The 17,371-nt window shown below is 50.1% G+C and overlaps 1 protein-coding gene across 14 annotated transcripts in view; it reads left to right on the top strand.

Moving 5' to 3' along the window:
- The window catches only part of Tnip1 (TNFAIP3 interacting protein 1), a 50,793-nt gene extending 33,749 nt beyond the window's left edge, over positions 1-17,044 (top strand). For 7 of the 14 annotated variants that reach the window (XM_048437710.3, XM_048437716.3, XM_048437712.3 and 4 more), the window contains 10 exons: positions 1,856-1,945; positions 3,943-4,008; positions 4,155-4,286; positions 7,992-8,120; positions 9,777-9,905; positions 10,227-10,352; positions 10,749-10,814; positions 11,102-11,293; positions 12,515-12,605; positions 16,277-17,044. In XM_048437710.3, the coding sequence (XP_048293667.3) occupies positions 1,856-1,945; positions 3,943-4,008; positions 4,155-4,286; positions 7,992-8,120; positions 9,777-9,905; positions 10,227-10,352; positions 10,749-10,814; positions 11,102-11,293; positions 12,515-12,605; positions 16,277-16,311 (1,056 nt within the window). In that variant the 3' untranslated portion in view covers positions 16,312-17,044. The remainder of the gene's footprint in view (positions 1-1,855; positions 1,946-3,942; positions 4,009-4,154; positions 4,287-7,991; positions 8,121-9,776; positions 9,906-10,226; positions 10,353-10,748; positions 10,815-11,101; positions 11,294-12,514; positions 12,606-16,276) is intronic. The other 7 variants (XM_048437713.3, XM_085694958.2, XM_048437720.3 and 4 more) reach the window with 6 other exon arrangements.
- The last annotated feature ends 327 nt before the right edge of the window (positions 17,045-17,371 follow it).

Below are 17,371 nucleotides of genomic sequence, written 5' to 3' on the forward strand. Positions count from 1 at the left end.
CAGTTCCCCAATCTCCTCTCACCCAGTCTCTAACAGAACATCTCCCCCTCTTGCAGCATACGCCCTAATGCTAACTTTATACTGTGTAAGGTAGTAATTATCTCGGTCACTCACTCCTCGTCACTGGATAGAGATGTACTTTCCCCAGGACTTGCAAAGCCATAAGCTCATTCAGGCGCTTCTCCCTGAAAGGATGCCTCTTCCGTGTACATCTCTGGCAGGAAAGATCATGTGCCATCATGTAATAAAGATTCTTCCATCACCTCTCAAGCAAACATGGGTTTGGCCAGCTAAACAGCAAAGCCTCTCCACCCCCCCACCCACCCCCCCCGCCTCTCACTAACACCATGTCCCCCTCTTAATTTTTTAAAGCATGATCACACTATGTAGCCATGGTTGGTCTGGAACTCACTGTGTAGACCAGCCTGGCCTCCAGCTCACAGAGCTCCTCTTGCCTCTGCTGGGATTAAAGATCTATGCCACATCACCTAGCCTTTAGCTGTTGCTTTTAACAGTAGATTTGGAAACAGGAGTGCCTCTATCTGCCAAGGTAAGGGAGCCCAGCACCCTCCAGGAGACAGTGGGCTTCCCAGGGGCAGGCATCTCTGCCCTTTCTCAGAGACCACCATACCAAATACACCTTTTCCTTTCCGGGTATTGTGGTACGCTTACAGGGCATAACCTGTAGGGGGCACTAGAGGCCCATAAACGCTGCTTCCAGCCTCTGCCCAGCCTGTGATAGATAGGAAACAGAATGTGAGAGTAGGGACATCATGACTGCAGGGCAGGTGGGCCTCACTAGGCAGGCCCTGGTCAATGGGGCTTGTGCAGACCCCGTAGTCTGCTCTCACACTGAGGGCCATGGTCACAGTCACTGCATCTGCACTCCACCTGGTCACCTCAAAACTTACTAGTTGTTTAACTTCAAAATATTTTATTTTGAGCTAATTTAAACTGATACAGAATTGAGTTCTGGTTCCATAATCCCTCTGGCTTCCCTGGCCAGCTTATATTACCACAGAACCACCTTACCAACAGTCTTACATAACTGTGGCTCAATTACCAAAGCAGGAATTACATTGTCCTTCCAACACTTCAGATGTCACACGTCCTTCACCCCATCCTTCCTTTGTTTTAGAACCGAAGCCAGATCCCACATGGCATTCAGTTGTCACAGCTCCTTAGTCTCTTCATGCCTGTGACGTTGCTCAGTTGTTCCTTGTTTTCATGACCTTGACACTTTTGAGTGATGCTTGCCAGTTGTTTTGCAGAATGGGTTTGGGTTTATGTTAGATTGTGGTTGTAGAATTTGGAAGGAGTCTCAGAAGTGGCATGCCGTGTCACGTGTCTGCACAGTGCTGGGCTCTTAGCACAGGCATCTGGGCTCTCAATGTCTGTCCCTCCATAAAACTTTACATTTGTTTACTTTGTATTGGGGGTTGTATGTGTGGCGGTCAGAAGACAGCTTGTAGGAGTCGGTTCTCTCCTTGCACCATGTAGGTTCTGGAGATGGGACTCAGGTCAATTTCACTCACTGAGCCATCTCACTGGCTCCTGACAACTTTAAAATGGGTTGTTATGGGGATTGACCAGCAGTACCTCAGAGCTAAAACTGAAGCCAGGAAGATGGCTGTAGATAGAAAGAGCTGAGGTTGGGATGGTGAGGCCGGCAGCCGTGGGACACATCAGCCTTATGGGCTTCCAGAAGATCATAGCTGTGACAGCTCTTCTGGTGGCTGCTGGGTAGGAGGAGCAGGACAATTAGAGACAGAGGGCTGGAGCCCTAGAAGGGCAGTGGGCCGGGAAGCGAAGCTTTAACTGAGACTGTGGCGAAGGCTCTCTCTGTTCTCCTCAGGCCAGTGCGATGGCAGGTAAAGTCCCTGAGGTGGGGGTCTCGGGTACAGCCGAGAAGAAGGTGAAGTTACTGGAACAGCAACGCATGGAGGTAGGTGGCTGGACAGGGTGGTCAGTGAGCACCCTTCTGCCCTCTTGGGACCAGAGGGATGAAGGCTCCGCTTGGCTCTCTGGTTCTCACTGGTCCCAGGTCATCTTAGAGAGTTATAATGAAAACCATTGGACTGTCTGCCCATGGGAAAGGTCTCTGTTGATCCACCGCAGCGACCACTGAGGATACTGTATTTGTGGTGCAGCCTGAAATTGTTTGGGGAGCTTAGGGGGCTGGAGAGATGGCTCCGTAGTAGGAGTGCATACTGCTCCTGCAGAGGACCTGGGGTTCAGTTCCCAGGACTCTCATAGGGTTGCTCACAACTGCCTGTAACTCTACCTCCAGAGAGTCTGACAACCCCCCCCATTCTGGTCTTTGTGGGCACCCACACTCATGTGTACAAGCACACATACAAGCACACACATGTGTAAATATAAGTTAAAGTGGGGAGCGTAGGATGGCTAAAGTCAAGTCCGCAGGTCATGGTAAGTCAGGCCAGTATCACATTGGAGACAAATGCTGCAGTGTGGGAGTGACCAGCAGTGAAGGAACTTCCCCTACTCTTAGCATCAACATTCTGTCTCACAAGCTCCTCCCCACCTCCAGCCCAGGGCTCTAGCCTGTCCCTCTCTCTAGGTCTCTCCTTATAGCTGGGTCCTTTCCCAGGCTCTTCCCTCCTGCCCCTCTAGCCCTCACACACACCCGAAAGCCTGCTTGCAAACATGCTCTGACTTATTTTACTCAGATCTCAGAACTAAAAGAACGCTCATTATAAAATGAATCAGAACTCTCCCTAGAGATAACTACAGCTAATTTCAGCTCACTGAATTCCCTTGGAGTTGTTTTGTTTTAGTTTTTTGTGGTACTAGGAACTGGACCTATGGCCCCACCTAGTTGCCTAGGCAAACCTTGAACTCACAGCCCTCCTAAGTAGCCAAGGACACAGAGGTGCACACCCTTTGCTCAGTTTTTTTTTTATGCAAAAAAATAAAATGACACACATTACTTTTCAGGTTAATTTTATTCTTTTAAAATTATCTCAGAATATCTGTTCGGATCTACAGCATAAGCCAATTGCTTCATTTTTTGGTATTTTTGTCTTTGGCATTACATCTGAAATCGGAATATCCTCTCTCATGTCTGTCATTTTATTTTCTTAGTGATACAGAGTTGTTTTTCTTCCCCGAGTACTTGCTCTGTCAAGAGTCTGTATTATAATTAGCGTTATCTTAAAGCTGCGAGAATGTATTAAGTGTCTTTATTTTCTTAATGGCTGTGCATTACCTGCTTATAGTGTAATTTAACCAATGTCCTACACTAGGCTGACCTTTGGGTGGGCGTGCACGCACATACACACACAGAGGAGAGTATCATTTTATTTTTGGTTTTGTTTTAAGATAACATCTGTTTATGCAACCTTGGCTATGTAGATCAGGCTAGCCTCAAACTCACAGAGATCTCTTACCTCTGCTTCCTGAGTGCTGGGGTCAAAGATGTGGCTACCATGTCTGGCTAATTAGTCTTTAAGTATGTTTGCACACTTGACTGAAGTGTTTTGCTTTCCTTCTTTTTTCCTTCCTTTACCAGGGATTGAACTCAGGGCCTTGTGCATGCTCAGCAAGCACTCTCCTAGAGTCTCAGCTCAGCCCTTGGTTTTAGTATTTCCATTAGTTAAAATTGTCAGAGTGGAATAATTTGTGTTAAAGACAGTGAAAACCTGAGATTGTCACATCCTTTTCAATTTGCCCTCTGAAGAGTCATGTTTGTGCCTCACAGTAACTGTTTCCTGGTCTCAGTGTTCCCTGTGGCTTTCCTAGCAAGGGTGAAATGGAGCTGGGAATAAAGGTGGAGCAGCAGGGAGCTTTTATTCAGTGGGGGATGGAGGAGGCAATGCTCAACCCCCCCACCAGTGTGCTCTGGCACCTGGGGCAATGGGGCTGGTGTGGGTTTCTGCACTCCTTCTGTGTGTTTTTAACCCAGCACCTGCTTGCCCACAGCTGCTGGAAGTGAACAAGCAGTGGGACCAGCACTTCCGGTCCATGAAGCAGCAGTATGAGCAGAAGGTGATGGAGTTCCTGGGAGCTGAGCCAAGGATGGCTCAAGGAGGAGGGATGAGAGGCTTTTATCCGGACTGAAATGGGGGTGTGGAGGGACAGCTGGTGCATGCTCCCCCACCCGCCCTCACACTCCCTCTCTGTCACTCCTCCAGATCACAGAGCTCCGCCAGAAGCTGGTGGACCTGCAGAAACAGGTGACCGAGCTGGAGACTGAGCGTGAGCAGAAGCAGCGGGACTTTGACCGGAAACTCCTCCTGGCCAAGTCAAAGATCGAGATAGAAGAGGCAAGTGTGATCAGGCCTGCAGGCTCTGAGGTTCCAGGCCCCTCTCAGAGTCCCTGGGATCAGTGAGTCAGGGACAGAGCCAAGTGCTCTGAGACCTCTGGAGGGCCTGTTTCTTTCTAAAATTGACAAAACGGGATAACTATTGCTTTTCAGTTTTTCCTGCTTGCATTTTGCAAAGGTTTTTGATCTATTGAAATTTTTTTTACGATTTAATTACTTTTTTATGTGTATAGGTGTTTTGCCTGCATTTGTGTCTATGTATCATATGTGTGCCCTGTGCCTGCAGAGGCCAGAAGAGGGTATCAGATCTTTTGGAACTGGGATTACAGACAATTAGGAGCCCACCGTATAGGTGCTGGGAATCAGACCCAGGTCCTCTAAAAGAGTAGCCAGTCTCCTTAACCACTAAGCCACCTCTCCATAAATCTTAAAATCCCAAGGACCTATACAAAGAAGTAGATAATATGAAAACATGAAAATGGGACATGATAGGCTCTCACCTGCAATCCCAGCACTTGGGAGCCTGAGGCAAGAGAGTAGAGAGTTACAGGCCCGCCTGAGCTGTATACCACGGGCCTGTCACGGGATGGAGCTGGCTCTCAGTTGGTAAAGTACTTGCCTAGTAGGCATGATGCCCTGAATTCAATCCTTCGTTCTCCATAAACCAGGCATGGGAGTATGCAGAAGGAAGTACAGGGCCATCCTTGGCTGCATAGTGAGTTTGAGGCCAGCCTCGGCTACATGAGATTGTCAAAATCAAATAAAAAGACTGTGTCCTGAAACAGATAAAAGCATGCCTTGGTGGGGTGAGGTGCTGTTGTGAGTAGAGCAGGGCCTAAGAAAGAGGGAATTTGTTTATCCAGTCATCTTGTCAGCCTGCCCAGGCACTGTTCCAGATAGACTCAGGGGAAGTAGCCAGCTCTGCACTGGCTGGAGAAGAGATGCTGAGCCACCAGATAGAGGCTAATAAGTGAAAGTGTGTTAAGTTCTACAACAAAGAAAGGGCAGAGATCAGAGACTGGGCAGAAGGAGCCAGATTCGGGCTGTGTTGTGAAGCAGCATTCTGAAGAAATGGCCTCTGCTCTGCCATATGTGACTGGTGCCAGCCACAGCCCTCCAGAGTCCTGAAGCAGCTGCCAGAAGAAAAGCCACCTGACTCCCAGACTCTCGGGGGTTTAGTGACAGTGCCACTTCTTTCTCTTCATGGGAGCTGCACGTGGACCGCTTTGCCTAGCTTTAAAGCAGATACTTTTGACACAGATTGCATTTCAGAGGCCCTCCAGCAGCGCGTGGCACCCGGGCCTTATCTGAGCACAGCCTGTGTCTGTGACTACCCCTTTCCCTTGAGGACTGGCGACAGAGACACTGTGCCTTTCTTCTGAGTGCACCAGCATGGCACCCAAACCAGATGTCCTGGCTCTGTGGCCTCTTCCTCACTCATGTCTCCAAGGGAAACAGATCCCTGGAATCTGACCTTCTGTCCTGTCTTCTGAAGGAGGGCAGGGCCTTTCCAGGGAAAGCCTGGCCTTGAAGACGAGAACTCTGGTTGAGGACACGCTTTGTCCTAGAGCCTTCAGCAGGAGCCAGGAGCCATATGTCTCGGCCCAGGCTGCCCTGAGCCATCTCTGACTAGAAACCACTCACCCACCAATATGTGGGATATTGACTAAAAGTCACACAGAAAGGAGTGAGCACTGACTCCTCTCAGTCTGTCCCTTGATCCGCATGATACAATACAGAGGAGCTAAACACTTTCCTGAAGACTTCCCCTCTCCCTCCCCAGGCCCTGGTCCTTTGAGAGGTAACCATGGTTTTTTTTTTTTAGATTTATTTATTTTATGTATAAGATTATTTTGCCTTCGTGTATGTATGTGCACCCCCTATGTGCCTGATCCCATGGTGGGCAGAAGAAGGCATCAGATCCTGTGGGATTAGTTTCGGATGTCTGGAAGTCACCATGTGAGTGCAAGAATTGAACTGAGATCCTCTGCAAGAACGAGTGCTTGCAATCACTAAGCCATCTCTCCAGCTCCCAGACCTTTTTTTCAAATTATGTGTCTGCTAACAATACAGTTTTGGTTTTAGTCGTGTCTGCTCTTTATGCTGCACTGCCATCCACTGTTTTAATTTTTATTTATTTTTGAAACAGCCTTCTTGATGTGTAGCCTAGACTGGCCTGAAACTCACTGTGTACTTCAGGCTATACTTGTACTCAGAGATCCATCTGCCCCTGCTTCCAGATTGTGTGGATTAAAGGTGTCTGCCACCATTTTGAGCCCAACCACTGTTTTAAACTCTGCCTAGCTGACCTCATGGTGCAGACCTGCAATGCCAGTTTCTCGGAAGGCTGAGGCAGGAGGATCGCCAAAGCTCAGAGCCTCCCTGGGCTACAGAATGAGTTAAAGCTTGCCTAGGCAATTTAGTAAGGCCATGTCTTGAATATAAAAATAACAAAGTCAGGAGCTGAGGAGTTGGAACTATAGCTCACATTTGCTTAGCAAGCATGAAACTCAGCCCCTAGTAAAGTAAATAATCCGTTTCCTGGCCTGGTGAATAGCATTTGGTGCTTTCACCACTAGGCCCGGTTTGATTCCCAGTCAGGGCAGTATATCTAGGTCAGTGAGATGGCTGAGGGAGTGAAGCACTTGCCACTAAAGCTAATGGTCTGCGTTTGATCCCGGGACCCTGTGGTAGGAGAGAACCGACTCTCACAAGTTGTCATCTGACCTCCTCCACACGGGCATACCCACACATACAGACAATAAATAAAATATAAAAAGTAAAGAAACTCTTCCTTTGATGTAAGTGGACTAGAAATGAGGGCCTTGAATTCTGCCCCAATTCCCTGTGTGGTCTGTAGAAAGTCAACACACACAGAGTTTCTCATTGAGCAAAGGGGCCTGATGTCCTGCCACCGTTTCAGCTGTGGCTATGTGGTGCAGAAGCCTGAAAACTTCCACCCCTTAGCTGTTTTGACCTTTTGGTTTTTTTTGTTGTTGTTGTTGTTGTTTTTAAATGTTTATTTATTTATTATGTGTACAATATTCTGCCTGTGTGTATGTCTGCAGGCCAGAAGAGGGCACCAGACCCCTTTACAGATGGTTTGAGCCACCATGTGGTTGCTGGGAATTGAACTCAGGACCTCTGGAAGAACAGGCAATGCTCTTAACCTCTGAGTCATCTCTCCAGCCCGTGACCTTTTGTTTTGTACACTTCTCTGGAGGGCCTCCTTCTGTCCCATTTATGTCTTTGAGTCTCTTCTGTTCTTAGAAACTTGAGGTCTTTAAGGGACTCTGGTTGTCTTCATTCTTTGTGAATCTGGTGGAGATGGGGGCTTTATTCCTGAGAGTTTCACAAACAACATTTTATACCCAATTTTGGAACGCACAGCTCTCATGAGGTCCCCCTGTGACTTTGGTTAATGTTCTATTAGCCCCAGGACTTAGCTTACTTAAGAGGGCCTGTGTGGGGCAGGGTCTCTGCTAGATGGTGAAGGAGCTAGCATCAGACTTGGGGGCCTTTTCACTCTGCCAAGCTTCTCTTCCTTGAGAGCAGGACAAATGGGCTCTCAAAGACACCAACCTCTCCCCAGGTTACCACAGAAAGCCCAGAGATGGTTCCTGAGAGGGAGGGAGAGCCAGGGCACGGGTCAGGCAGTCCAGGCCTCCTGGAGAGTCTCTGTTTACCAACCCTTCTCTCCTGCAGACCGACAAGGAACAGCTGACAGCAGAAGCCAAGGAGTTGCGCCAGAAGGTCAAGTACCTGCAGGATCAGCTGAGCCCACTCACCCGGCATCGCGAATACCAGGAAAAGGAGATCCAGCGGCTCAATAAGGTGGGCACTAAGACACGTCCCCATGTGGGAAGGTTTCTGTGAGCTCAGCTGCAAGGCCCACCCACCCTTTTGCTGGCACCCATAAATCAGGAGTGGTGACCCCTTTTCAGTGTGTTAAAGACACAATTCCTGTTATCCCTACCCCCACACACCCTGGGTGACCCACTCCTCCCTCCCATGTGGCCTTTGTACATGGTGACTTCCTCTCAGGAGCCCACTATCTCCTGATGGTGTCTGGCCTACCCAAGCGTAAGCATCACTTGTTCAGCAATACTGTACCTGGATTTCTTTTTGGTGGCCCCATCTTAGGGTCCTAGAGTAGCAACAGCTGTCTCCTCACCCTACTGATGAGTGTCCTGTTGATGCATACACATACACTTCTTAAAGCCAGGGTAGAGACCTGTCACTGAGAGTCCCTACTGTCTAGGGGCATTCTGTGGACAAGAGAGGATATAGTGAGAGGGTGTGTGTGTGTGTGTGTGTGTGTGTGTGTGTGTGTGTGACTGAGGGCACTTTGCTTTCTTTGTTGGTTTTGGTTTTTTGAGTCAGGGCTATTCTGTGCAGCCCTGGCTGTCCTGGAACTCACTCTGTAGACCAGACTGACTTTGAACTCAGAGATCTCCCACCTCTGGCTTCTGGGTGCTGGGAGTAAAGGTGTGCACCCTTATGCCCAGCTTCCTCCACCACCCCATTCCCCGCCCCAACTTTTTCTGGTCTTCACGGTTGGTTGGTAACATAGAAATTTAAGTAGAAATTGCATTCCAGGCTCATATAACAGACAAGGTAGATTGCTGGGGCTAAGAATCCTGAAGATGCCATCAGACAATGCAGCTTCTCTTGAAAAGCGAGGCTTCTTTCTAGGTCTTGGGTATGAAAATTTGAGCCAGGCCTGTTCAGAGGTCTTTGTACTGAAGACCTCAGGTTAGCCTGCAGGTTAAGGGCACAGACAGGCTGGGTGGACAGCCTTGTGCTCACTTCTTAGCTGTCTCCCTTAGGGTTTCTGTTGCTGTGATAAACCACCATGACCCAGAGCAGCTTGGGAGGAAAGGGCTTATTTCATCTATAACTTCCAGGTCCCAGTCTGTTACTGAGCAAGGGCAGGGCAGGAATTTGGAGGCAGGAGCTGAGGCAGAGACCACGGAGGAACACTGCTTACAGACTTACTTCTCCTGGCTTGCTCAGCCTGCTTTAGTCTATACTCCAGGACTACCAGCCCAGGGGTGGCACCACCCACAGTGAGATGGGCCTTCCCGTATCAATCACTAAACAGTAAAACGCCTCAAAGGCTTGCCTATAGGTCGGTTTGGTGGGGGCATTTTCACAATTGAGGTTTCCTGTCCTCAGATGACTCTGGCTTGTTTCAAGTTGACAAAAACAAAACAAAACAAAACAAACAAACAAACAAACACAGGACACTCAACCAAGTCTCAGTGGGTCTCTGGGTCTCATAGGTGGAAAATGGGGATAAGGTCCTAGCCATGGGATGAAGATAAGGCTTCAGTGCAGTGGCCCAGATTCGGCGTTGATGGCTGATTATAGACCCCTGTTGTAGGGATGACAGTTGTAGTCACTGTAGGTTCAGAAAGAGGCTCTCCGAGAGTGTTCTGACTTTAGGGAGGCCTGCTGCTGACCCTGTCTCTTCTCTCCTGACCCCAGGCCCTGGAGGAGGCTCTCAGCATCCAGGCCTCTTCATCTCCACCACCAGGTTTTGGGAGCCCAGAAGGGTCTGGGAGCCACCTGAGGAAGCAGGAGCTAGTGACACAGAATGAGCTACTGAAACAGCAGGTGAGACCGGAGAGCTGGTGCATCCCTGGGAGCCAGCCGACCCTCCCCCATGCTAGCTCTGCTGACCATTCTCTATGGGCCTGGCCATCGTGTTTCTACTCCTTAATATTAAGCCAACGGTCCCTTTGTTCAAATAAAGTCCTGTCTCAGGTCCACAGTATAAGACAGAAGAACACAGAATTACTCTAGCGAAGTTGGATCTGGGGCTCACGGTTCTCTACTCCAATCTCCAGTGCCCCCAGTGAGAAGCATGGGGTCTGGGCCTGAGCGGTGCAGCTACCAGAAGGGTGCCCTGACCCCTCACATGCTGGTCCCCTCCAGGTAAAGATCTTTGAGGAGGATTTCCAGAGGGAACGGAGTGACCGTGAACGGATGAATGAAGAGAAGGAAGAGCTAAAGAAACAGGTGGAGAAGCTGCAGGCCCAGGTCACCCTGACAAATGTCCAGGTAAGAGCGCCACCCTGGCCTTAAGGGGTTAGAGGGCCCTGGGGACTTACTAGACTCGTCTCTACTGCCACTCCTCTCTATGACCTGCCAGTCCCTTGTCTGGTCTAACTCTGACTCTAAGTTAGTGTTGATGCCTAGGAGAGCAAAATGAATGGGGCAGAATGAAAGGACGCTAGCAGGAAAGCACCTGGGCTGCCCTTCTGACCTGTGTCAGCCACCAGGAAGAGCAGGGCCCCCACAGCCAACAGCCCAGCTTCTGCTGTGCCCATTAGTGCCCTTCCCGGAACGTCCCAAGCTTGAGTGGCATCCTGGACCTCAGCCATCTGCCCTCAGGGTGCGAGGCCTTGGGCCTGCCTATGAGCCATCTGTCCCATCGGGCCTCTCTCCCTCCTCCAGCTCAAAGCACTCAAAGATGAGGAGAAGGCCAGAGAAGCCCTCAAACAGCAGAAGAGGAAAGCGAAGGTGAGCAGCTGGAGGGAATGGGCAGCTTGCAGTGTCTGCCCACCTTCAGGGCGGCAAGGGAGGTCCCAAGGGAAAGATGGCTGGGCTTCTGCCAGTTCGGTGCCAACAGAACAGTCCTCATTAACTGTCATTATCAGTCATCTGTGACCAGTGACCAGGTCCCCAGTTCTGCCTTGTCCCAGCCTCCCTGACCTCCCGAGAGCTAAGATTCCAGCTACAGGGTAACAAGGTTGCTGCCACTGGCTGGTGGCGGGCGGGTCAGAGGCAGATATGAGCCTTTCTTGCAGGCCTCGGGAGAGCGCTACCACGTGGAACCCCACCCTGAGCACCTCTGCGGGGCCTATCCCTATGCCTACCCACCCATGCCAGCCATGGTGCCTCACCACACCTACAAGGATTGGTCCCAGATCCGCTACCCTCCACCCCCCATGCCCATGGAGCACCCACCCCCACTCCCCAACTCTCGCCTCTACCACCTGGTGAGTCTGTGTCCCTCCTTCCTGCAGATTCCATCTAGAAAGGAAGGTCAAGTGTGGGGGTGGGAACCTGCTGTCCAGGCGGTTTCTCAGAGACAGGGTGGCTATAGGCAGGTGTCCAGGCCTGGCCCTGGGCTTCTCTTCTTGGACTTAAGATTCTGCAGCCCTAGCTGCTCAGCATCAGTGGTGTCAAAGGGAGGAGGCCCAGTAGGAATGCAGAGTAGGAGGGACCACCATCAGACCCCTTCAGTTGAGTCAGGTCTGACCTTGACCATGCATCTTCCCCTTCCTCTGCCTCTTTCCCCTCTCTCCACTTTCTCTCTTCCCTTTCCTCCTATTATTTTGGCTCCTCTCCTTTTCCCTCATCTTCTCCTGCCCCCTAGAGTTGTTGTCACCTGCCCCCCTTCTGCAGTCTCTATAGCAGCCCTACTTCAGGTGTGCCTAGCTCTCCCTCGGTAGGGACAGTGGCCTCCTGTCTGCCCTCTCGTGTAGCTTCTCCCCTTATGCACATTTAAAACACTGGTGACGATGCTGTGCTTAAGAGGTTGGTCAAAGCCAGGTGGTGGTAGCACACACCTTTAATCCCAGCACTCAGGAGGCAGAGGCAGGCGGATCTCTGTGAGTTTGAGGCCAGCCTGGTCTAGAGTGAGTTCCAGAACAGTCAGGAGTAGAAAGAACAAATGAAAGAAAAAGAAAAAAAGGTTGGTCAAGCTAGATTGGCTCATGTAATCTCAGCACACCTGAGGGAAGAAACTTTCCCACAAGTTTGAGGCCAGCCTGGGCAACATAGTGAGATATAGGTCACCCTGGGCTACAGAGTAAGACTCTACCTCAAAAAACAAGAGAAGGAAGGAGGCACGAACTAAAAGCTACACTTGGCCATTTTCTCAGCGGAGTGATGTAACCCTTAGGATTTGGTACTTTGCGCCTATGCGTTTAGGACTATTCTGACTGTAGCTGCTGCTGTGGCTCTGGAATGTGGTTGTGGATTCTTTTGGGGTTTTTTGGGGGGTGTTGGTCTTTTGGTTTGGTTTAGTTTGGTTTTGGTTTTGGTTTTCTGAGAGACAGGGTTTTTCTCTATAGCCCTCACTGTCCCGGAACTCGCTTTGTAGATCAGGCTAGCTTTGAACTCAGAATTCCACCTGCCTCTGCAATGCTGGGATTAAAGGTGTGTGCACCACCCCTGACTCAGTTGTGAATTCTTAAGCACCCGTCTTGTTGCAGTCAGAGTACACCTGGCGTCCACCCTGTGCAGGGGTTCAGAATCCGACCTCCCAAGTGATGGACCCGCCCCCGGACAGGCCTGCAGAACCCGGTGAGTGTGGGTGCCCTGGTGGAAAGGACTTTTCACCAACCAGCATTGACCCAGTGTACAGATGCTGTTGTTTTGTGAGCTTGGTGGCATGGAGGCCCAGCTTCCTGAAGTAGTGTTGAGAGAGGAAAGATGATGACTGGAACTAGAAAGGATTGGTAGGAACGTCCATTCACTTTCTAGTACTGTGCTAGGAGCAGCCATGTTCCTATCCGAGTGAGGGGGCAGAAGTGAATTTTAGTACTCACATAGTCAGATGGGTGCCACTCGAGTGCCCAGAAGAGCAAGTTTTGTGAGAGAGGTCAAAGGGCCTGACCTGGAGCAGGGTCAGGGGAGTTTTGTGGAGACGGTGACATCCTAGCTAGACAAAATGCCTGAGACAGCCAACTTCTGAGAAGGAAAGATTGGGTTTTTGGCTCAAGGTTTCACAGATTTGAATCACTGGGTACCCGGCCCCATCACCTTGAGCCAATGACTATCCAATGCATCATGGCAGGAGGTCTCTTCACCTCCTGATGGCCAGGAAACAAAAGAAAAAAAAAAGAGAGAAGGAGGAGCTGGGAAACCTATCTTCTGCAGGGGCATGCTTGTAATGACCCAACTTCCCCCTACTTCCTAAAGGTCTACCACTCCCAGAGACCCAAAGGCTGGTGACTGAGGCTTTTGGGGCCAACTGCCTCTAGCTCTGAGGCTTGTGTCCATCTCACAGTGCATGCAGGTGGTCTCCCAGAGTCCCCGTGATCTTGACTCTTATGGCATTGCTTAAAAGCCCAGTCTCTAAGGCTCAATGCAGACTTATCTCTGAGAACTTAACAGAAACAAAAAGAGACAGGCATGGTGGCACACACTGTGTGCCCATCACTGGGGAGGTGGAGGCTAAAGAACAGGAGTTGAAGGTCATCCGTGACTTCAGAGCAAGTTTGAAGCTAACCCGGGCTATGACTATCTCAAAACAGAAATCCAAAGAGAAAGGTTCATGCTTCCAGGAGAGTAGACAGTGTTGAGCAAGACACAGAGTGACTGACCCTGTTTCAGACGGGAGAGGGTGTCATAGACAAGAAGATCAGACCAAAGTTATACTAAAACCCAGAAAAGCAGACAAGAGCGCCATAGCTCTGGGCTGTCACTGTGGCTGGCTGTGCTTGCTGCCATGGCTCCCCACTGATCCACATTCCTCACTCCTGGCATCTTTAAATTCCTGGGGTCTCAAGTGCAGCTTAGCTGTCATCACAGTTTACCTGCTACCCTGTCTGGGGTTGTCCACCGGAACGTGGATCCTGCCACACACTGCCTGACCCCACCCCCCAGGCCTTCCTTTGAAATCTGGGTGAAAGCCATGACCCCATAACACTTGGCATCATGCATACCTGCCAAAGTACCATCATGTGGACAAATGCCAACATATACTGCCAACTAGAACTGTGCCAGAGCCTGCTGAGTCACAGCTGCAGTGGTCAAGGGCCTGTGAGTATGTTGGAGCTGAACATGGCCGAGAAATCCTGGAAGTAGCTCTCTAGGCAGCCTCCCTGAAGACACACGGTGCTCTCATCTCAATCAGAGGCTTTACGTGTCTAGGTCCTCTGGCCTAGAACTCTGTAATAAGCCAAGATGAACTCAGACTTGCAGTGATCCTCCTGCCTTTGCTTCCCAAGTGCTAGGATTATGGATGGAAGTCACCACACTTTACTGGGGGCCTTCCTATTATAGAGATACTCTCAACACATCTTTCTTACTATTTCTTAGCAAAGTCCTTTGCTGTTTTTTGTTAAGATTTATTATTTTTAATTGTAGGTATGTGTATGTGTGAGTGCTGGCACCTATGGAAGTCAGGTGTCAGGTCCCCCTTGAACTGGGGTGGTAGGTGGCTATGAACCACCCGATGTGGGTTCTCAGTACACACTCTTAACCACAGAGCCATCTCTTCACCTTGAATTGCTTCTTTTGAAGTGTCCTCCTTGGCATACACTCAATGCTTCTTTTCCAGCCAAGCTATGATATTTTTTAGTCTGTCTGGCCTGCCTTTGCTCCTGTGCTTAGAGTAAATCTGACTGAAGGCAGTCAGCAGAGGCCGTGTGACCTTGACATTTGCTCCACCTCACACAAGTGTCAGGGCACAAACAAAACAGACGGGTTCTTGATAGAGCATAATACAAGTGGCTCACTTTCCAGTAGGATCTTCATGCCTACCCAAAATGTCATGAGCCTGGCCTCACTGCCCACACACCAGTCAGAATTGAGCTCTTCTGAATCCTCACTACAATTGCCCATTTAGTTTTGCTTACAGCCGTCTAGGTGCTTTCTGGGGCTCTGAACCGCATCACGGACTCCGTGATGATTGATCCCTCTCGGTCAGCAATTTCCTTGGTCGGCAGCTTGCTTGGTCCGCAGTTTTCAGTGTTACTCAGCTTTCCATCCCTGGGCCCAAACACCCAAGATAACTTACTTACACAAAGGAAAGATGTAGTTTTGACTTAGAATTCCTGAGGTTTCATCCCATGGTTACTTGGCCCTGACACTTTGGACTGGTGGCTAGCCTCTCTCAGTAGGAGTATATAGCAGAGTAGGCCTGTTCACCCAGAAACAAGAAAGCGCTGAAGTCCCAGTATCCCCTTAAAGGATGCTTGTCTGGTGACTTTCATTTCCCCCATGGGACCCTACCTCCTAACGGTTCTTTCCTGAGAGCATCATGGCCTAGCTGGTGACTAAACTCTTAAATGTCTTTTTTGGAAAACAATTTAAGGTCCAAGTCATGGCATTTTAATAGGAATGAAGAACGTGGTTGATTTCAGCATCTGAGGGAGCCAGGGTCACGGAGCTGTGAGAGCTCGGGCAAGGTGGGGTGAGCGATGTCAGAGGTCTCCAGGTGTAGGGCCTTCGCAGAGTGTGGCTGGAGAGCTGGTCTGAATCCCAAGAGTCATGTGGAGTCCCTGGACGTTGTATATCATAGTGACCTGACCAGATTGGAACTTCAGAAAGCTCCATCTGGCCACAGAGTTATTAAAGTCATTAAAGAGGCTAAAGGACTTGGAGCTACAAGCTAGTCAGGGGGCCTGGGTCCTCTCTGCAGGAAGCACTGAATCTGTGGGACTCCGGGAAGGCCATGTGAAGTGGGTACATGTAACAGGGAGGCCGTGTCTATGGAGAGGGACTTCCTAGAATAAGTCGCTGCTGTGTCGGGAGGTCGTGCAAGCAGAGGCCACAGACAGGTGACTCAGGCAGGACTGGAGAACTTGGTGCTTGGAAGAGGGGATTGGACTGGCTGGTTATTTCCCCCGAGGGTCTTGAAGTCATTTGGGGCTGCCTTAATGAGTGGCAGAGGGTGGCATGGTAATCTGGCCTGACCCTTCTTCCAGTACTTAATTTGGGGATTTGGAGATGGGGGGACTGAGTTCAAATCCCAGCTCCAGCACATTATAAACCTAGGTCTTGAGTCAAGCTTTTGTAACTCTTTGTCCTAGTTCCCTCCTCTGGTGCAGGGGTAACAAATGGCCTGCTCCTCAGGGCTGGGTGCAGATTGCATGATGTGCACCTTAGAGACATCCTGGCATTCAGGAGCATCCAATAACTAGCTGTTGTTTACCCTAGTGAGGAAGCCTGAAAGTTGGCATCTTTGTGAGACTGTGAGGCTGAGCAGGCCACATAATCTTAAAGCTCTCAAACTTTTGTTTATTTAGAGTCTGCAAAACATGACTGTGAGGGGCCTCATTGAGACTGCATTGGGTCATTTGGCTCCACCTTCATCTTGCAGAGCCAGCTGACCTCAGATTGCCGAGAAACTAGAGGCCTTGTCATGTTCTGTGTGGCCAGAGCCTTGACTGGCCAGAGACTGGGATGAGCAGGTGACCCACACCCTCAGCCCCACCTTGAACTGTTTACCAGACCAAGGAGGCTACTCATGAGGCCTCTACCAGGTTCATCTGGATGGAACTAGGAAAAGCTCAACACACCCTGCCTCTTGCCAAGACGAGGGGGCCTCACCTGGCTTGACCTGCCCTCTTTTGCTGAGGCTACTAGATGTCCATCCTACAAGTGGGGTGCAACGAAGACCCCTTCCTCTCAGAACCTCGAAGAACTGGTTCCAGGCTCTCCAGAGACCACGCCCAGTTCATGTGCGTATGTACTTTCTGTTTCAAGCTCAGTAGCAGGACCTGCCCCATGCCCCTTCTGTACCCCTCCATGAGGAGTTATGAGAAGGGGCTCTGTTGCAGAAGAGAACGATGGGATGTTCTGATGTCAGCATGCTCTCCACTGCAGCCATGGCAGCCTCTTGAGAGCCACCATGATCTGGGATGAAGGCCACACCATCATGTCTGCTGAAGGGCCCCAGCCTGAAGCTGCCCTCAGCCCCCCTCCCCCACAGTTAAGATGTTCATGGTGCCAGAGGTCTGTATTAAGGTAGCTGTTTGCACAAATCTTGGACATAAATCCAACTTGAGGATCAACATGTTGTGACTGGTAGTTTTTCCATGCCCTCATGACCAATAGGAATGCTGGTTCTGGTTCCTCCTTCAGCATTCCTTCTCTACATACCCCTGAGAGTGTTGCTAACATCTTAGGAGCACCCAAGGGTGGAGGGAGGGAAGATCCTGGGCAGGGAATCAGAGGACTTGAGGCTGGGGCGAGCCTTCGTTCCTGCCCTTCAGAAATGATACCCTCTGAGCCCTGTATGCCCTAAGGAAGGTGGGTGAGACTGAGCTGATGTGAACTTGGTTGTAGACTCCAGTAACTGGACAAGGCTGCAGTGTGGGCTAAAGTAGAAGCCAAATACA

This window comes from Myodes glareolus, chromosome 9, assembly GCF_982192425.1.
Source record: "Myodes glareolus chromosome 9, mMyoGla1.1, whole genome shotgun sequence".
In the NCBI taxonomy this organism is placed as follows: domain Eukaryota; kingdom Metazoa; phylum Chordata; class Mammalia; order Rodentia; family Cricetidae; genus Myodes; species Myodes glareolus.